General features: G+C 39.1%; 1 protein-coding gene across 1 annotated transcript in view; it reads left to right on the top strand.

The window, feature by feature from the left end:
• LOC129008626 (protein kinase C-binding protein NELL1-like) overlaps nt 1–22454 on the top strand; it is a 462105-nt gene that overhangs the window by 297020 nt on the left and 142631 nt on the right. The window contains exon 12 of the mRNA XM_054441007.2: nt 7213–7341. Coding sequence (XP_054296982.2) covers nt 7213–7341 — 129 coding nt within the window. The remainder of the gene's footprint in view (nt 1–7212; nt 7342–22454) is intronic.

Below are 22454 nucleotides of genomic sequence, written 5' to 3'. Positions count from 1 at the left end.
AGAATAGAGGACTCTGGAGTGCACTTTTAGATTGTCCAGGTATATAATTTCAAAGGTAACCTGCCTGACCTGCTGGGGTATACTTTAGGGGCAGGAGATTGAGGAACTATCAGTGACCCATTTATTCCTTGTTGTGGAAGAAGTTACAGGAGTGAATCATAACGATGTATGTCCATCATTGGCTGCAAAACCAAGAGATTAAGCAGAATCAGTGATGATTCCTCGAAAATTGTAAACAACATAGAGTGGGATTTGGACAGTGGCAGTGTGGGGGGCCTCAGTGTAATAGGCAGAGCTTATTATATGCAGATTAGGCTAGTGAATTTAATGAAAGTAAATCATTTTACTGGTGTTACTGGTCATTCATGGCAGCAGAACCCGATACAGGACCACCATGGCATCCAAATTTTAGGCTGCTTCCAACCAGAGGAGAAAGTGTGACCCCAACATTTACATTTTCTTTCATTAATTTCTTTGTACATATCATGGGCCCATGCTGCTCTAAGCATTTGGAATTCTTATTCTTTGTCCAGCCAGCCTCACTCATCCTTCAAATCTCTTCTTTAAAACATTGTGTTAGGTTTCTTCTCTGCATACATTCCTAGAGCACCTTGCCCCTCTCCATCATGATATACCCTTGTAACCCAATGCTCAAAGACGGTCACCCTCTGCTAGAATGTAGGACGAATGAGGGCATGTTTATGGTATTTTTTGCTATATTCCTATTGTCTGGTATAATGCCTGCACATGTGCTAGGTGCTTAAAATTTGTTGTTCTTAGGAGGACAGTGGAAGAGGACAGTGATTAAGAACTCCACCCTCAGTTGGACTATGGCTCTGTGTACCTTCCACAAGTTCACTACCTTCCTTTAACTTCAGTTGCCACATCTGTAAAATGGGGATAATAATTCAGCTTCATATAATTGTTATAAGATTAAATGGGATAATGTATGTAAAACACTTAGCCAAGTGCCTAGCACATAGTATGTATTCAACAAATGTTAATTATTGCTGTTATTACATCTGTAGCAGATTATTTGGGGTTATCCAAATTTACTCCTTCTTCTTTCTTCTTCTTCTTTGGTTGGCATTCCATTTCTCCCACTAGGATCTGTGTCCTGCTCCTCTCAAGTTTCTACCTATTATAGTTTTTTGTTATCTTGAAATGATTTATCCTTCTTTGAAACACTATGACATTTTTTCCTGCTCACATCTGACTTAACAAAGATTGCCTTGATTGAGGCCATAGGTGGTTTATTGCCCCTTAGGGATTGTAATTTCCCTGTGGGCGAGAATATCTTAAACATTTTTGAAGTGTCTCCAGATAATTATGTGGTGCTGCAGCCCACAGAGTAGAGGCCCCATAAATATTGAGTGAATGATTATTCACTCACTTGTGCAGAAAGGTAAGTGGGCATGGAATGAATATTGCTTGAATAAAGGCCTCCATTAATTTAAAAAACACATTTTTGAGAAGAATGGTTAGGCATAATCAAAGTGGATTTGACATGAAGGTCAGTTTGTCTCACCGGCCCTTCACTGTCCTTGAAATACAATTTACTCAACTCCTGGCATCATGATTTGACATGGCACATGCTTAATAGAAACATATGCATTGGAGAATCAACACTGTTTGAAGGGCTTTGTTCCAGGCTGTCAGATGCATATGGAAAGAAAAGGACAGTTAAAGTCTCCTGGAAATAAAGAGAAAAGAAACACAGACAAGGAATACGTGTGATAAAGGATGCACATGTGCCATTGAGTCAAGCTTCCTAATGAAGGAAAATGTGACCATTTAATCTAATTATTGATCAATTCAGACATGGGAAGTGAAGTCCAGGCTCCTCCTTTGGAAGAGAGACACGTGATGCCTAAAAGTACCCCTTTGGTAGGAAAAACATCAAGCACTACTAGTTTTAATGATTATTGTAAGCCTCTCAAGCCGTTATAGAAGTGTTGTCAACTGTCAGAGGTTTCAGATTTCCAGCCAGTTAGACTCTTGCTCTGATTTTTGACTAAGGCAATCACCAGTTAACAGGTCATAAGTAGTGAGGCTGGATGTAACTCATCTAGGCCTATGCCTCTACTCTCTAATGTCCAAAAGAGTGGTTACCTCTTTCACTTTTCATCACCAGGTTTTACTATCTGAGAGGATATATGACATAGTGAGAAGCACATGGGCTTTGGAGTTAGCCAGACCTAATTTAGAGCCCTGGCATCTCCACTTACTACCTAGAGATTTGTGAATTTGTACTTTTTACCTTGAAGTTGAGGATAACAGCATTAAGTTATTTTGAACTTTAGTCATCATTGTTGAAAATATCATCATCATTATTAGTTGCCACCATTGACTGACCTCTTTAATAGGTATAAGGAACTGTTTCAAGTGCCTTACATGGATTAGCCCATTTAAGTTTCTCAACAACATATTAAAAGGTGTATATTATTATTCCCATTTAAAACATCCAGCATGCCAGGCATATTATAGGTGCATGAAATTTATCATTATTATTTAATAACAATATTATTATCTTTCAGAATAAGAATTCTCCAAATATTGTTGGTTTAAAATTTTATTTCAAAGAAAAATAGTTCTAGAATGTTATCACTGAAAGGAATTGACTTTATCTAGTGGAGTGATTTCCATATTTTTAAGCCAGAAACTGTAATTAACATGATCAATATGGGCCAGGCACGGTGGCTCATGCTTATAATCCCAGCACTTTGGAAGGCTGAGGTTGGTGGATCATGAGGTCAAGAGTTAGAGACCAGCCTGGCCAACATAGTGAAACCCCATCTCTACTAAAAATACAAAAATTAGCCGGGCATGGTGGTACACGCCTGTAGTCCCAGCTACTCTGGAGGCTGAGGCAGAAGAATCGCTTGAACCCGGGAGGTGGAGTTTGCAGTGAGCTGAGATCACTCCACTGCACTCCAGCTCGGGTGACAGAGTGAGACTTCGTTTCAAAACAAAACAAAACAACCATGATCAATATGTCAAAAATGTAAAAGCATAACTATTCTATTTGAATCAGAGGCAGAGGACTTGAACCCTGTATAACAACTCATCTGTGCCTAGGGCCCTGAGGAACACAGTTTAAAAATTACTAATTTCAGGCTGGGTGCGGCGGCTCACGCCTGTAATCCCAGCACTTTGGGAGGCCGAGGCAGGTGGATCACGAGGTCAGGAGATTGAGACTATCCTGGCTAACATGGTGAAACCCCGTCTCTACTAAAAATACAAAAAATTAGCCAGGCACCGTGGCGGGCGCCTGTAATCCCAGCTACTTGGGAGGCTGAGGCAGGAGAATGGCGTGAACCCGGGAGGCGGAGCTTGCAGCGAGCTGAGATCGCGCCGCTACACTCCAGCCTGGGCAACAGAGCGAGACTCAGTCTCAAAAAAAAAAAAAAAAAAATTACTAATTTCATCTGTTACCCATATACATACCTAGAAAAGCAAAGTGATTTATACTGTTTGTTAGCTGCAGACCCTAAATTATAAATTAGATCTCCTGACTTCTACATCCATTGTTTTCTATGAGATCACAGTATGTGATATAGCATAATTATTGTTTACTAAAAGTACTGACTTAAAGATGATAAAGCCTCTTTATATACTTTATCATATTTGAACTTCGCAAATTTTATGGTAGATATTACCTATTCCTTCTAGTTCACCTAAAATGCTGCATAATATAGAAACAACTTTCTGGAACATTTGGTGGATATGGCAGTAAGAGGGAGAAAAAAAACAACAACTGGAGACCAGAATATAGAAAGATGGTGATTCCGTTGAAATAAGCCAGTACAGTGGAGTTGACATTCGCGCTTAGTGCAATTTCTAGTCTCTGGTGATTTAAAATATGGCTTCTAATGGACACTGTGTAAGCAGACAGGAGACAGCCTGGGGCTAGTATGAGAAACATATAAATCAAGAATTTTAAAGGGTGAGTCCCTCCATGGGTGAGCTAGGAAAAATCCACTCTGCCCAAGGAGACTTGCCTGTCAGTCTTGACTCTAGATAGAGGTCTAGAGGAGAAAATCTTGCGTTCCTAAAAGCTTAGGGCAAGACTTTATTCCACCTGTGTGGCTCAACCTTCAAGCACTAAGACAAAAATGTAGTTGAAAATCATCTTGGGTTGATAGTTCCCTCAGACCCCTGACGGAAGGAAACACAAATCCTCTCTGAAGAAATGCAGTTTAAAAACCAAAACCTCAAATCTCACACATTAAATTCCAAAAAATATGAGCTTACAGATAAAAGAATAACTCAAAACACAAGAGAATAAGCTATCATGCGTGCTACTCAGCATAAACAACAAATGGCAAAATTAGATGCGCAAAGCCTGAAGATATTAGAATTACCAATATAAAATATTTATATGTAAATGTTTAAAGGAATTTTTTAAAAAGGAAATTTAAAAAATGAAGGAATAAGAGACTATCAAATTTGACTAAGCAGATTGAAAAAGAATCAAATAGGATTCTAAAAATAAAAATACAGTAAGTGAAATTAAAAATGATGTGGGTGACACAGAATATAGCACAGCTCAAGACAGAATTAATAAACTGAAAGATACATCTCGAAATGATACAGAATTCACCATAAAGGAAAAGAAACAGAAGATATGAAAGCAAGTCTAAATAACACAGATGAGAGCTTGAGAAGAAAGAACATTTATCTAATTGGAATTCCACAAAGACAAAATAGAGAAAAATGTGGAAAGGGAATGTTTGAAGAGAGAATATCTAAGAATTTTCCAAAATGATGAAAAATTTCATCATCTTTCAGATTCAAGAATCCCCCCAAATCCTAAATACAAATACATTTATACCTACATATCTTAGATTAAAACAGAAAAATACAAAACAAACCCCAACCAGGCTGGGTGTGGTGGCTCATGCCTGTAATCCCAGGACTTTGGGAGGCCAAGGTGGCGGGGAAATCGCTTGAGCTTAGGAGTTTGAGACAAGCCTGGGCAACATAGTGAGACTTCATCTCTCCAAAAAAAAAAAATATATAAATAACTGGGGGGCCTGGTGGCCCACCTAATCCCTAGTTCTAGGTGACCCACCTAGTCCCAGCTACTCAGTTGCCGAGGTGGGAGGATCACTTTAGCCCATGAGGCCGAGGCTGCAAAGAGCAGTGATTGTGCCACTGCACTCCAGCCTGGGCAACAGAGTGAGACTCTGTCTCAAAATAACAACAAAACCCAACCTAACACACAAATAAAAAAGATCTTAAAAGCATCCACAGAGAAAGGGGTTGCCACATATAAAGGAATGACTATTAGATTAATAAGTGACTCAGCAGCAATAATAGAAGCCAGAAAACATGGAATGACATTTTCAAAATGTTGAGATAAAATAACTGTATACCCAGTAAAACTATTTTTTAAGTATGAAGATAGTCTAAAGACACATTTAGACAAATTGAAATTGAGCACAGTCACTATCAAAAGATACTGAAGGAACTTCTAAAGGCTATATTAGGAAGAAAAATTTCTTGGAAGAAGTAGCAGGGAGCAAGAAAGAGTGTTAAGCAAAGAAAATGTTGAACATGTGGCTAAAGAATATGCCCCAGGAAGCATGTTTAAGAATGTTTTTTAGCAGCTTTGTTTGTCAGTGAAAACCTGCAAATAGCTCAAATGTCCATCCATAGTATAGGCACACCCTGGAGATATTGTGGGTTCAGTTCCAGACTATGGCCATTAAGCGAATATTGCAATAAGTGAGTCACACAAATTATTTTTGTTTCCCAATGTGTTTAAAAGTACAGTCCGATGGCATTTTACTCACTGGAATGTCTTTCAAAATTGGTGCTGATCCTCCTGTTTTGTCAACTAAGTTTATATAATATTCTAAATTCTTTGTTGAATGAATGAACCCATAGCTAAAGGCATTCACGTGGATGAATAGAGAAAAGCACACCATAGTATAATAAAAATAAAATGGATGTTGGCATGGATGTGGTGAACAGGGAGCACTTCTACACTGCTGATGGGAATGTAAACTAGCACAACCACCATGGAAAACAGTGTGGAGATTCCTGAAAGAACTAAAAGTAGAACTAAAAGTAGAATTTGATCCAGCATTCTCACTACTGTGTATCTACCCAGAGGAAATGAACTCGTTATACGAAAAAGGCGCTTGCACGTGCGTATTGATAGCAGCACAATTCACAATTGCAAAAACGTGGAACCAACCCAAATGCCCATCAATCAGTGAGTGGATAAAGAAACTGTGATATAGATGATGGAATACTACTCAGCAATAAAGAGGAATGAATTAATGGCATTCACAGCAACCTGGATGAGATTGGAGACTATTATTCTCAGTGAAGTAACCCAGGAATAGAAAACCAACCCTCATATGTTCACATTCATAAGTGGGAGTTAGGTTATGAGGATGCAAAGGCATAAGAATGACATAATGGACTTTAGGAATTTAGGGGGAAAGGGGCATGGGATTGAGAGGTAAAAGACTACAAATTGGATGCAGAGTATACTACTTGGGTGATGTGTGCACCAAAATCTCACAAATCACCACTAAAGAACTTATGTAACAAGACACCACCTGTTCCCCAAAAACCTATGGATATAAAATATTTTTTAAAAAAGCATACCATAGAAGATATGTACAGTAAGATTTCCCTCATATGAAGTTTAAAATGGGCAAAGCTAAATGGTATATTGTTTAGGCATAAACACAAATATGTAGTAAAGCTATAAAAAGCTTCAAGGGAGTGATTAGCTCAAAATTGAGGATAGTTATCTCTAGTGGCTGGGAGGGAGATTCATTGGGGAGGTACAATTAAGCAGTTTTGATAATCTGCTTGTATTCATTTTATTTTATATATTCATATATATTAATTTTATTACTTTTTGTATTATAAATTTTAAAAGAAAACAATTATAAAAAGAGTAGTCATGTAAGAATGTAGTGAGAAGAGGATGCAGGATCAGCATGGATAAAAGCATTCAGGTAGGAACAGCCTCAGCAAATTTGAGTATGGGTGGAGGAAAGCCTCTTATGCCTGGGACAGCCCAAAGTTTCCTATATCTATTCTGCCACTCTCCTATCCAGTTTATCCTTGCATACTGCCAAAGTGTATTTTCCTGCATAGTGACATATAATAAAAAATGTTACAAACTTTATTTTGGGGAGTTACTTTATTTCCTCCTTTTCTGATGTACAGCTTTGTTTTTTCTAGGTCATAACTTTTGTGCAGAAGGACCTAAATGTGGTGAAAACTCAGAGTGCAAAAACTGGAATACAAAAGCTACTTGTGAGTGCAAGAGTGGTTACATTTCTGTCCAGGGAGACTCTGCCTACTGTGAAGGTAAGTAAGCTATTTAATGAAGTCACTTGTGAGAGGTTGACTAAGAAGTGTATGCCTGGTAGATGTGGTTAAAGAGTGAAAACTATCACTTGGCTGTGGTCCTATGCAATCCTATAAGAAATCATATCAATTGCTGAGGGTTCTCTGTTCTTCTGGTTTATCCATGCTGCTCAGTAGCATGAGAAAGCAAGACCTTTGAAGGTAGTTAGGAAACACAGCAAAGAAACAAAGGCAACAGGGACATATCAAATCCCATGTTCTGCTGCTGTGTATATAACAATCACTAGATCAACCATAGACACTCATATTCTGTTTTCTTATTTGGTGAGATTGCCATCTTCATATTTAATTAAATCTACATGGTGGATTCTGTTTTCGAATGATACTTTGACATTAACTCATACTAGGCTGCTGTCTCCTTGACCTGAGAAGATCAGGTTTTTATTCTTTTTGGTGGGTGTCTTAATGACTGATTCATGCATTGCCAATTCCCAATCTCTACTAAAAGTCACAGTGATGGAGGGACTCATAACTTTGGCACATGGGCTGATGCCATTACAATGGGATGGTGGTCTCAAGCATCAATGACCCACATTTCTGCCCTAGAGAGAACAACTCCTCTGTCTTAAGAGAGCACCGTTTTTTCAGGCTCAGTACTGCAACCTGCTAGTGGTGAGCACTGCACATCTCTATAACCTTAACATGCCAGAGGAGTGGGAGTTAGTTCCACCTGGTCTGTATGTATAGTATCATAATATCTGAGCCCATCCATTTCCAACGTGCTCATGGCTCCCTTCCACCAGTTTGCAAAAGCTTTAATAAGCAAAGTGATGGCTGGGCTATTTTTCTGTTTGTTCTGCTTCCAATTATTCCTGTTGTCTTCATTAATAATATATTGCACCATGATGATTTGGGTAGTTGTCTTCAACGAATGCTGCAAAATCCTGGTCACTTTCCTCTAAGTGGTTTGGCTCTCAAATAGGTCAGGTATTCTAAAGGTAAAGACAGTATTTCCTGTAATGGTAAATAGTAATGGTGATAGTAACGGTAAATTTCTTTCTTGTCTGCTATCTCATAGTTGACCCTTGAACAACACGGGTTTAAACTTTACACGCCGACTTATACATGAATTTTTTTCAACCAAACACAAGTCAAAAATACAGAATTCATGGGATATAAACCTGCCTTTATGGAGGGCCAACTTTTCCCATACAGTGGGTTCTGCAGAGCCTACTTTGGCATTTGAGTATGTGTAGATTTGTGTATACACAGGGGCCTAGAACCAATTCCTTGCATATACCCAGGAATGACTATATGTTGTTAATCCCTGCTTAACTTTTTGGCTTTGACTAAAGACCTCTAGTCGTCAAGAGGATGTATCTTATTACTACTAGAGACCAGTACCTTGTAGGAACCATCTGTTTTTTTCATTTCTTCTGGAAGACTTTCTTTGTTACTACCATAATTTGTATTAACAATATATTCTAATAATATGTGATAATTTTGTCTTCTTATTTTTCACCGTTTTTTTTTTTTGGCTTGTTTTATGGATTTGAAGTTTTAAGGAGACATGCCACTTGGGAGAATGAAACTGCCCCTTTGCTTATGAACCTTTCATCTACTCTTTAATACATCTTAGTTATTTGTTAATTTGGGGTGATGGGAGTATCAATTTCAATACTTCATATGAATATTTATGTTTAGATCTTACCTTATGCTATTTTCTATCAGAAAATTTAAGTAATTTTAAAAATTAAAAATGTGAATATTCCCACTATTTACCATGGAAAAATCTTGTAAGCCACATAATGGTCTAAAATATTTACTTTCTTACCTTTTCCTGTATGCAGGGATAGACTTCAAACAATTATAAAAATGATAGAAGAAACCTCAAAAACAATGTGAATCCTGATTATGCCACTGGCAGACCTTTTAGTTGTTCGTTGAAATCAGCATAGCCACCATTCCTGGTCCCACTTCTCTATTGAGACCCGGCAGAATATGGGAGAAAACTGCCGGTGCTAATGCTGTTTGGGATTCTTTGATTCATGTCTCATTCATATCATTTTTTATTACAAAAGACCAGCTCCATGAGGAGCCATCTGCAATATCAACCTGCTCTTTCTCTGTGAGGCCTTATTTTATAATGTTGAGTGGATTTTAGGTCTGAATCACTGTTTTCTTGGGCATGCTCCTGTTTAGCTCAGTGTATGAGCCTGGCCTTAGGCCAGTTTGCATTGTGGTGCTATTGCTGTTGGGTAATGGCAATGTGACTGGGCTTCAGTCATTTCCGTGTTGTATGGAGACTTTCCATAAGCTCCAGGGGATGTGTTCTTGGAGAGAAGGATAGCACCTAAGGAGAAATGGCTAAACACTGGACCCCTCCTAGCATGTAGGAACATAGCTCATGGGTTAAAGCAGGGGTCAAATACTGGGCATCCGGCTGGGAGGCACAGAGAACCCATTAGAGTGAATGCCAACATTTAGAGCAGATGCCTTTCTCTCATTCCTTCTGCCATCTTCAGCATTTGAACTTTGATCTTTGGGCTTATGTTTCCATGATTGCATGATGACTTCCACAGCTCTAAGCATGGTACTCTCACAGCAGCATCCTAAGCAAGGAAGAGAGGAAGGCGCAGGGCTTAAAAACCTTGTCTGTGTGAGGTTCTGTCATTTTATGCTCAAAGGAAGTCCTTTGTAGAAAGTCATTCCCCCACTCTACCCCTATTACCACCATAACCACATGCAGAAGACTTCCTCTGTGTTATTTTTCAGACCCAGGTTACATCACTTCTATCTTCACCACACACACACTTCTAGACAAATGTTTGAGAAAAGAGAATGAGATGGCTGTCACTGGTTTGGGCTAATTGTGTTTATTCCCTGGAGCTGGAGAAGAGGTTTGTCTTCATGAAACCAAATGAGCTTTGCCGGTTACCTCAACAAAATAGGGTTTTAGCAACCATTCTTTGATGATTACATTTAGATGAATTAAATGAGATAAATGGTCATGGAGGCCATTTCCCCAGCTCTCTCCCAAGAATTGCCCTTTGAAGTGATCGGGTAGACAAGCTTACAGGTGGCCAAGTGCCTCCTAGGAACAGAGACTCTCTGAGGCTGCATTCATTGTCTCTCCACAGCCTAGAAAGAAGTAAATACTTATGAGCTGCTTGAAGCAAGTTATTTTTACTTTGAGTAAATGGGATGAAAATGACTCATACGATAAAAGCCACAGTGAACAAGACTGGCTTGCAAATTAAAACAAAATATTACACACATCGTCCAGGCCATCTTAAAAAGCCTGTTCAGCCTCTCAGTGGAAAAGGAAGCACAAAAGGCTTTCAATTTCCTTAACTTCCTAAGGTAGAAGCAGAGAGGTGGCGTATTATGGGCTCCTGCTCTGTAGAGATTGTCGTGGAAACTGCCGTAGACAAGATAGCTGAACTCCTGGCCAATGAATAGAAGATAATAAGAACTTTTGTCAGGTATGATACAATTCACAGGAGGCTGTTTCATTTTGCCTCTTCTGACTTCAGCAGGAACATTCCCCATTTTGAAAACTGCTCTAGATGGATTTTAATGTTTTAGGAATCTTGTCGGCTGAGGCTTTTTCCCTTTGTAATGACATTTTCAACAGGTTGGTCTTAAGTAGTTTCTGATGCATTAGAAGTAGTGTCTGAGGAAAGTATAGCAATAGGGGTCCTACTCTTGAATTTGGAGTCTATCTAGATAGAGTCTCATAAACTTTTTCTTCCTGTAATAAAAAGTTACTTAGAAGCATAAAGAACAATGTAATATCATACACATCATGCCATCTGTCAGGTGGGGAAAGCACTACAATTAACATTAAATGATAATACCTTTTACTTGCAGAGTGTTTTGAATTTTTCAGACTCCTTTTATATGTTACACTTTTTGAACGTTACAATAAATCTGTGAGAAAGTTGCAGCGTTGGCCACATTAACTCCATTTTATGAGTACAGACAAGGGGATTCAGAGAAATGAAGTAAAAAGATCATCCTCAACTCATTTCTACTCCAGAGCTTTCTGCCTGACTTAGCTGCTCCCTCTTCTTCCACTACCCACACTGTTCCAGTACTGTGCTAGTGTTCAAAATGTTGGTTACCCTCCTGATTTTGCCGACATCAGTTTTGGCTAATGAAATGTGAGTGGACATGACATGTAGTTTCAGAGTAGAACCTCAAGGAGCTTTTGCAGAATTCCACATCATTCTCTTTTCTCCCTGAAACAAAAACTGGCAATGTTCCAGGTCAGGGCTTCTCCTTTAGCTGACATCCCAGAATGAAGATGACATGGAACCGTGTGACAACTGACAGGTGATGGGTATGTGGCATGAGTGAGAAATAATCTTGTATGCCACTGACATTTGTAGGATTTGGGGGTGGGGAGTTATACTACCTTGTGCGTAATAGCATAAGCCTACTGATATGTCTCCCCGAATTAATGGATCCAAATCTTGTGGGTTCAGAAGGATAGCAAAATTCAGAGCTCACAACTGAAAGTAGTTTTTAATAGAACAAGCATTGGGAGTTATCAAAGTACAAATTGTTGAGTCATCAGGAGTTTGCTCTGGCACTGCTGCCAAGCAACAGATTTTTACAGACCACAAGTTATAAAGTAGTGTTTTGTCATGCCAAATTCAACATGGTAAATGGATTTCCCAATTAAGATGATAATGAAACAGTGCATGTCAGAAATTTAGCAAATTGTCTGGTATTCACTAAATATTGACTAGATCACAGTTATTATTACCATTATTATTTACTTAAATCATTAATGTTTATGAGGATCTTTCTTGGAATTGCAGGAGTGTGTGCTCATTGAGACCAATACTTTGAGAAAGAGAAAAAGACCAAATTGGCAGGTAGCAGGGGAGAATACATTTAGATGGAAGGACTAGGGTTCATCAATTCTTCCAGGTGCATATTGTTAGCAGTGGGGCACCAAGCGTAATATTGTATAGGTGAACTCGTTCCTTCCTTGGAAAAACACAAGTGGAATTGTATTCAAGGAAATATTTTGGAAAAAAATGACCTGAATTGGTATGAATTTAATAATTTCATGTAACAAAACTGACATGTCTGAAACAGAGCAGCTGATTAGCAAGGTGATTTATAACTTCTTTCATATGACTAGAGGTGGTGGTGAAGGGTCTGACCCTTAGAATGGTAAGAGGCTGGGAAAGTGGTAGAGAGATCAGAGTTCAAACAGAACACAGCCCACAGAATAGCTAAGTGGGTAGATATTTACTAGACGTGGAGACTAATGTGAATGTACTTCTATAGAAACAAGATCCTGCAAATTCTTAATTAAGAGATTGTGTAGGGGAAATGGGCTAGTTTACTTAATTACACTTCTAATTATCCAATATTTAGGTAACTTCTTTTACATTTAAATATTTTGCATTTTATAAAATGTGTGAAAATCATGATCTACATAGCCCAGTTTCTTTTCAAGTGTGGGCTTCAGTCTCCTAAAGTTCTACTTTAGACAGCAAAGCATTGCTTTAGTCCATTCATGCCGCTGTAACAGAACACCTGAGGCTGGGTAATTTACGAAGAATGGAAATTTATTTTCTCATGATGCTGGAGGCTAAGAAGTCCAAAATGAAGGCGCCAGCATCTGGTGAGGGCCCTTTTGATTCATCATCACAGGTGGAAGGCAGAAGAGCAAGAAGTGGGCAAGAGGGGGCCAGAACTGGCCTTTTTATATGAGGGCAGAGCCATCATGGCCTAATCACCTCTTAAAAGTTCCACTTCTTAATATTGTTACAATGGTGACTAAATTTCAACATGAATTTTGGAGGGGACAAACATTCAAACCCTAGTAGAGATCAAAAGCCTCTTCTGATTGGTCATTGTCGGGAAAACCTTAATTCTTAACTCCTGCTCCCATTATTTCCAGGTATTCAGAATGCTTGAGATAAGAATACCTTGGGGTATCTTTTTTTTTCTGTTTTCTCATTAGCCTGCGTCACTAATGGAGAGATCTTCCAGCACCCAGGTATCTGTCAATCCCCACCTCCCCTTTCCAAGGCACAGAGATTCCTAGCCTTTGCTTTGTTCAGGATAACTAACATGTCACCTTTCTCCCAGCAGGAGATGCAGCTGAGTCTTGTTCCTGGGCTTGGCTTTTCTCTGCCTCCGCTTTGTTATTTCCTAGGCTACTTAGCCAAAGTGCATCTATTCCTGCTCTCCCACCCACTTGAAATTTTCTTAATCACCACCTCCCCACCCGCTGCCGCCCCCTGCCCCGACACACACACATGATTTTCTTCTTGAAAGTATAACACAAAGAAAAATAAAGTTCAAATTCAAATCCTGGTTATTCCACCTAGGTTAAAAGAAGGGGAAAATTCCTAAGCTCCGTCCTTAGGAATGAACCCCAGTCAGACCAACTGGGACAGTGGTCAGGATGGAAGTTCAAATATCACTGTTTTGTTTTTGTTTTGTTTTGTTTTATTTTATTTTATTTTTTTACCATGCTTCATGCTTCAAGAATTTATTTGCAAGATATGTGCAGAATTTTTAGTTATTTCTTTGTGACAGAAGTGGTGTAGGCATTGATGAGGTTTTCCGGCCAGTTCATAGAAGCCCAGGGGGTAGATATTTACTAGACACAGAGACTCATGTGAATGAACTTCTAGGGAAACAAGACCCTGCAATTCTTAGTTAAGAGATTGTATGGGGGAAATGGGCTAGTTTGCTTAATTATGCTTCTAATTATCCAATACTTAGGTAACTTTTTTTTTTTTTTACATTTTTTGCATTTAAATACTTTGCATTTTATAAAATGTGTGAACATCATGATCTATGTAGCATCGTGATCTTCATGTAGCTGAAGTATTGTACTACAAAGATATCCTGAGTTCCAGGGTCTTGAAAACAGAGAATCAGATGCTTTTCTCCCAATTTTGGGTAAGGGTACATCCACTTAGTTGCTCAGGTCATAAGACATAGACATCGTCCTTGATTCCACTCTTTTCTTTATCCCCAACATCTGCTACATCAGAAAGTCCTGTTAGCCTTACTTCCAAAATTAATCACAAATTCACTCATGTCTTGCTGTCTTCACCACTACCACCCTAGACCAAGCTTCCTTTATCTTTTGGCTAGTGATCCCGGTAGCATCCACTCTTGCCCACCATAGTCCATCTTCAAACATATTTAAAGTGAGCTTTTTAAGGTATAAGCAGATTATGCTACTCTCCTGTTGAAATTTGTCTCAAAGCTCCCATGCCTCTTAGAATAATACCCAAATTTGGTCCTGTGTCAGGCCCTATGTGAACTGGAACCTGCCTACTTCTCCAAATTCATCTTGTTTCACTGTCTCCAGTGTTCACTCTTTTCCCATCACACTGGAATTCTTTGTGTCCCTCCAATAGGCCTGTGCAGTAGTTCTTTCCTCAACCTGGGAGGCCCTTCACTCAGATCTTTCCAAATCTGCTTTCTAGGCCTTGTTCAATATGTAGTTCAAATGTCACTTCTTTAGAAAGATCTCTCCTAACCACGCTGGCTAAATTAGCCCTACTCGTATCATCAGTTACTCCCTATACCATTTGAGTTTGATTTAATGTATTTTCTTTGTAGCACTTATTCTCTAAAATTGTGTTGTTTTCATATTTGTGTTTTTCTGTTTAAAGGTTTATTATCTGACTTAACCCCTTTGGAATATAAACTGCATGAGGGCAGTAATTTTATTTTATTCACTATCTCTAGCACCTAAAATAGTGCATGGTACATTATAGACACACAAACATATTTGTTTAAAGAAAGAAAGGGAGGAAGGAAGGAAGAAAGTGCTTTTCTGTATCTGACACTGTTTTCTTATGTCAAGTTCATCTTACTAGCATTGCTCACGGGCTGCTTTTTAAAGTGCAGAGTTTGTAGGTCAGAGGCTGCTTCTGCTCACTTTTGCTAATACTCAGTTCATGTAATGCTGAAATGCTGCCTGTTAACTTTATTCCATATGAACGTCACTGCCTTTATTTGCTACAGAATGCCTTTCCTTCACTACATGACAAGAGGGTAGCTGTCCCTTCATTTTGATGAAAAGATTACAGTTTTTCAAAAAATCATTTTATCAGCTGCTTATAGAAAATAGGTTTTCTATAGATTTTCGAATGGATGTTCCTGGTTAACACGTGGCTCCCCTCAAAACCGTGATTTAGGGACCCTGGCTCCTTTCCTCTTGTGGTTCTAGCACGGGCAGTATGTGCCTGCCAAGGTCACCAGGGAAGGGGAAAAGAATGGAAGGTTACCAGTGGGAGGTTTTTATGGGCCAGGGCTGATCACATTTCACTGACCAGAACTCAGATGGTGGCTATATCTAACTGCAAGAGAGGATGGTAAATGTCATCTAGCTGTGTGCCCAGGAGGAAAGAAAAATCTGTTTTGGTGAGTGGTTTTTTGATCTTGCCAGCTTTTCCAGTTATTTAATGAAAAAAAAAATCTCCTCATTAATTATAAGCTTTTTACTTTTTATTTATTTCCTTTTTCCCCATAAATGAGTTCTAGCTTCAGTTGATTGTGCTGAAGCTTGCTCACTTGGAGACCAGATAGGATTTGACTACTTAACCATGGCCCTTTCACTTTCCTGTTGCATTATCTCCAGGCTTCCCTGTGGCCCCCACTGTATCACCTCATTTGGATTTGTTCTATCCTCAATATTCCTCATGTCTCAAGGTGACCCATCTCCTTTCTTTCCAAGCAAAATTCACAGTTTCCCACGTGCTACAGTTATGAGTTTTATGCTAGAAAGAAAGCAATTCATGGAACAAGCTTACACACATTTGTAAATGATGGATATCCAGCTAACATTACCAGCGGTAAATGTATTCTTTAAAGAGGATGCTTGTTAATTAAGAAAGTCTTCAAACCGTTAAATTCCAAGCAGCATAGCAAAAGAAAGTAAAAATTAAAGTAATGTGAACATGGAAGAGAGAACTGCTTAGAGGACTAAGCAGATTGTCTCTGCCTGGGAGTTTGTCTTGGTGGTCAGCTATCCTCAAATATTTCTGCTTTCTAACATTTTTCTTCCCTCCATTTTTTTTCCCCTGACAACTCCCAGGGGAGTGATGTAGTAAAAAACAAAGCAAAAAACATTGAAATAGGGACAGGAAGATCTTGATGGATACTGACTCTATCATTTAGCAGCCGGGTAACATTGGAGAGTCACCCAATTCTTCTGTGTTTTGGTTTCTTTCATGATCTAAACAGGACTTTTCAACAAGGCCAAAATAAAGGCCTTACTTTGCCAATTGGTTGTGGAAGCTAAATAAGATATTGAATGTGAAAGCATTTTGCAAAGGCTAAAGCAGCATAGGCATGTACTGTAACATTATTTATATTATCATGCATTATTATACCAACAATAAATATTATTTTAATAATTGGCAGTGTTTGTTCTAGAACACTAGAACACAGGTCTTTAGATCTTCATGGCGTATATAAATATCTAATCTATCTGTCTGTCTATCCATCCATCCACCCATATTCTGAACATAGAGATATATCTACCAATGAGTATATTGAGCCATAGTTTGTGTGGAGCCATTGTGGGCTTTATAAAAGTGGGGCTTCTGTGTTGTACAACTCCACGGGGCATTATTTATGTAGTAGTCTAGGTGAGTGGCAGCTGCTGGAATTATGCAGTATAAAGTCTGCAAGGTTGTACACTGCAGCCCTACCAAAGGCATAAAGGAAAGGGTCAGGCCCAGAGTCTTGTCTCATTCTTTAAGTGAAAATTAATTGACCATCTACTGTGGCTGGGTCTTGTGTTGGCTTCCAGGAATCCAAAGATGATTAAGCCATAGATCGTATCCTCAAGAAGCTTAACAGTTTAAAAGGGGGAAAAGAGCCTTGTATAAGATAAGAAAATTACAATAGGATTTGTTCCATCCTAGGATTTAAATAGTGTTGTAGGAATACAATGGTGAGAGCAATACATTCTGCTAATGGGAGTCTGCACAGGCTGCCCAGAGGAAGTGACATTTGAATTGAGTCCTTAAGAATGAGATATTCTGCAAGAAGAGGTATGCAGGAAGGCCATTCTCAGTAGGGGGATCAGCAGATGCAAAAGCTCAAAGTGAGAAGTTTGACATGTCTGGACCAAAGGATTTTGGTAGGAGATGAGAGTAAAAATATGGTTGATAGTTGGATGGGGAAAAGCATTGTGAATGTGCTAAGAAGTTTCAATTTTGTTTTGTAGGCCAGTATATATGCATATAGGATGCTGGTATCACAGTGGGTGCAAAACTGGATCCATTGGGTTATGGAAAAAAAATTAGAACTTTTATTTATGCTTATTTTCATCTCATCCTCTTAATGAAATAGTTGTTGTCTCGATGAGTTTTCAAACATGGCTATGATGAGTAAGAAGGAAATAAAGCATCGTTGAGGTCATAAGGATGAACTTGCATGGCCTTGCTTGGTGTCTGTCCCCACACTCTCGCAGTCAGGCTGCATCTGATTCTTGATCATACTTCCCTCTGATATCTCAGATACCTGGCATTTTTCCAGGTGAATCTATCTTGCTCTGCTTGTGGCTGGATGGTGCCCAGAAGCCAAGCCTATGTGTATGGCCTTACATTATTTTTTAGTGATGTACCTTCACCTTAAGAAATCATGATGCGACTTTTTTTTGGCTCACTTAATAATATTTTAGGACTTTAGCATATCTCCTTGAAAGACATTATGCATAAATTATGTTATTTATAGTACTCAGCATTTTTATGTAGCAAAAAGAAGGAAGAGAAGAAGAAAAAAACAGAAGGGAAAATCGTCCCTGCTTTTCAGGGACAAGTCCAAGTTTTAGAGCTTTAAATGGCAATAGAAATGTAGTCGCTTTAAACTTTTTTGGGTATTTAAAAATAATACCTTTCAACTATCTCCAAGAAACCTAATATCCAGACAGAAATGAGAATTGAACTCTCTCAGTTTTTATTGTACTTTTGTTATTGCAGCTGGTATGTTAGTGCCTGCTGTAACTCAGCTTCCTGGTGAAGCTTGCCTGGGTAAACAATTAGAGAAGAATAACACAGGTCTGATGGAAAGTTTAGATTTAGATTTGGGGTACCTGGCTTAGAAATCCTGGCTTTATTATTGTTTTGTGAACTTAGGCAGGGAACTTCACCTCTCATTATTTTCCCTTTGTAAAATTAGTGTGCTAATACTTATCTCTGTTGTCTTTTTAAAGAATTGCTGTAAAGAAAATGTAGTACATGTACCCCATGGAATACTAAGCAGCCTTATAAAAGAATGAGATCATGTCCTTTGCAGGGACATGGATGAAGTTGGAAGCCATCATCCTCAACAAACTAACACGGGAACAGAAAACCAAACACCACATGTTCTCACTCATAAGTGGGAGTTGAATAATGAGAACACATGGACACAGGGAGGGGAACAACACACACTGGGGCCTGTTGGGGGGTGGGAGAGCAAGGGGAGGGAGAGCATTAGGACAAATACCTAATGCATGCAGGGCTTAAAACCTAGATGATGGGTTGATAGGTGCAGCAAACCACCATGGCATATGTATACCTATGTAACCAACCTGCACGACCTGTACATATATCCCAGAACTTAAAGTAAAATGAAAAATAAAAATAAATTGCTATAAGAACTAAGGGGAATGAAAAGATTTAAGGCAGAATCCAGCACACAATAGGTGTTAAATTTGAATATAATAAAGTTCAATAAGATATAAGTAAGTCCTAAAATATATGGTTCAGAGTGTGTGTCAATGAGTAGTGAGGAAGGGAAGGGCTAATTCTTGGAGTTAGCAGGAAAGATACCAGTCAAGAGGGGGTGGGTTGAAAGATCAGGACTACAGTGACTATGATTAATGCTGAATGTCTGACGGAGAAGTGTGGGGTGGTATAGGAAATTCACACTGAGACCGTAGGATAAGATAGAATTAGAAACTAGAGGGAGGCTGAGAAGAGAGGAGGTTGATATACAAGTTTGGAGCAGTGTGACTGAAAACCTGGAGGTACCAAAAAGCAAAAGAGCATTTAGTGTGTTTGCAGCTCAGTGTGGGAGATTGAGAGTGTTGAGTGCAGAGAGAAAAAGAATTGGGAGGCATTGTAGGCCTTGTGAAATTTGGATTCAGTAGGAAATGAAATGTTGTTGATGAGATTTTAAAAGAGGTGATAAGATCCAGTTTGTATTTCTGAAAAATCATTCTGGCTTCAGTGGAGGACAGAAGGTAGCAGCAAATCAGGGACATCAGTTGTTAGTCTGCTGCTGCAGTCCAGACAAGATGCAATGGTGGACATGGAAAATGTGGGCAGGAGGTGAAACCCACAGGATCCATTGATTGGGTGTGAGGAGTAGATTGGATATTGTATGAAAAGTGAATTTAGAATCAATTCTCTGGCTATTTCATCTTTATCAAATAAAACTCTAATGGCTGACTTTGAGGCTCCCTCCTCTGGGTTCTAGTAGCACTTTGTCAAACCTTATTAGAATGTCTGTCAAACAGGATCTTCATTACTTTTTTTTTTTTTTGAGACAGAGTTTCGCTTTTGTTGCCCAGGCTGGAGTGCAATGGCACGATCTTGACTCACTGCAACCTCTGCCTCCCAGGTTCAAAGGATTCTCCTGCCTCGGCCTCCTGAGTAGCTGGGATTACAGGCATGCACCACCATCCCTGGCTAATTTTGTATTTTTAGGAGAGATAGGGTTTCTGCATGTTGGCCAGGCTGGTCTCGAACTCCTGACCTCAGGTGATCCACCTGCCTCGGCCTCCCAAACTGCTGGGATTATAGGCATGAGCCACCACGCCCAGCCTCTTCATTACTTTTTCTTAACATATTTTTTAGGTTAAGAGCTATTCAAAGGCCAGAGCTGTTCCTGATTCATCTTTATATCCCCAGCCTAGCACCTGGAATATACTAGTTACTTTCTGAATGAACTGATGAATAAATGAAGGTAGAAGAGTGTGATTCCATGGATAAACTTTAGTGCTCTATGGATTCTTTCCACTAAGACATTTGGCATCTCGTAGATAGATCTTGTTATTTTTTTTCCAATTTTAAGGTGGAAAAAGCCACCTTGAAATGTGTTCCAGTTACAGCTTGCACGTCTTTGTAAGAAACCTCTCATTCTCTTTTTAGGATTGAAAGGATTTACAGAAAGCCCAGTGCTAACTAACAGTTTCTGAGGAGCTGCTATAGAGATTCAGGGACTTTTTCCCATTCATTTCTGGATCTTTATCACTCTTCCTGCTACTGCTGAATGCTGAATTTTGTCTTTTGATGCTGACACCTGGCTCCTCAAAACTCTAAAGGGAACTTTCTGAGCCCAGCTAAAGAAACTTGGTTTGTCAGATAGATTATAGTTCACATGTTGATGCTTTCAGCATTGTGTGAAGTCATGTGTTACATTTGACTGAAAAAAGAATAAGTTTACTTGTTTAGGCTTGAGAGGAAGGAATGGAAATGAGCATTCTCTTTACAAGTGCCAGAATGTAAGCCTTATGAAGACTGGGATTGTTGCCTGTTTTGCAGATTGTTTTTTCCCTAGCACCTCGGATAGTTCCTGGAACAGAGTGGGTGCTCAGTAAGTATTCATTGAATAAACGAACAGCTGGTGGTATGATGTGGGATACTCCCAGGTGTTTGATAAGTTTTTCTTGGTAAAAAAGGAAAGCTAACATTTGTGTCAGGCATTGTGCTAATCAGGTCTTAATACCTGTCATCTTCCTCAGTCCTGTCTGTAATTGGTCAATAAATAAACCAAGGCTCATCACACAGTATGTGACAGAGTCAGGATTTAATCTCAGACCCATCTGACATCAGAAATAGTTCATGGCCCTATAGAATGACCCAGAGGAAAAATAACTCCAGTTGATTCCTGTTATCCTTTTTTCCCCCCCAGGATACATTTGGTTAGTTGTCCATTTTCTCCAGTTCTAGACTTCTGCAAATTTCTTTCACAGAAATAATAGTTTCTCTGAATTAGTCTTTCTGATACGCCAACTCAGCATTTTTTGGTGCAGAGGGTAAACAGAGCATCCTTTCACAATTTCTGACAAGCTATGATGAATAGCAATTCTCAGGATTGTCAAAAATCTTTAGTTAGCTCTCCCTTCTGGGCTGCTCTTCTGGGAATCTATAGCAGAGTGGGTGATTTCTCTTTTTTTTAATTATTATTATACTTTAAGTTTTAGGGTACATGTGCACAATGTGCAGGTTAGTTACATATGTGTACATGTGCCATGCTGGTGTGCTGCACCCATTAACTCGTAATTTAGCATTAGGTATATCTCCTAATGCTATCCCTCCCCCCTCCCCCCACCCCACAACAGTCCCCAAAGTGTGATGTTCCCCTTCCTGTGTCCATGTGTTCTCATTGTTCAATTCCCATCTATGAGTGAGAACATGCGCTGTTTGGTTTTTTGTCCTTGCAATAATTTACTGAGAATGATGATTTCCAATTTCATCCGTGTCCCTACAAAGGACATGAACTCATCATTTTTTATGGCTGCATAGTATTCCATGGTATATATATGCCACATTTTCTTAATCCAGTCTATCATTGTTGGACATTCGGGTTGGTTCCAAGTCTTTGCTATTGTGAATAGTGCCGCAGTAAACATACGTGTGCATGTGTCTTTATAGCAGCATGATTTATAGTCCTTTGGGTGTATACCCAGTAATGGGATGGCTGGGTCAAACGGTATTTTTAGTTCTAGATCCCTGAGGAATCACCACACTGACTTCCACAATGGTTGAACTAGTTTACAGTCCCACCAACAGTGTAAAAGTGTTCCTATTTCTCCACATCCTCTCCAGCACCCGTTGTTTCCTGACTTTATAATGACTGCCATTCTAACTGGTGTGAGATGGTATCTCATTGTGGTTTTGATTTGCATTTCTCTGATGGCCAGTGATGGTGAGCATTTTTTCATGTGTCTTTTGGCTGCATAAATGTCTTCTTTTGAGAAGTGTCTGTTCATATCCTTCGTCCACTTTTTGATGGGGTTGTTTGTTTTTTTCTTGTAAATTTGTTTGAGTTCCTCGTAGATTCTGGATATTAGCCCTTTGTCAGATGAGTAGGTTGCGAAAATTTTCTCCCATTTTGTA

This window comes from Pongo pygmaeus, chromosome 9 (assembly GCF_028885625.2).
Source record: "Pongo pygmaeus isolate AG05252 chromosome 9, NHGRI_mPonPyg2-v2.0_pri, whole genome shotgun sequence".
In the NCBI taxonomy this organism is placed as follows: Eukaryota; Metazoa; Chordata; class Mammalia; order Primates; family Hominidae; genus Pongo; species Pongo pygmaeus.
Note: the sequence above shows the minus strand (reverse complement) of the source record. Positions and strands in the feature narration are given on the sequence as shown.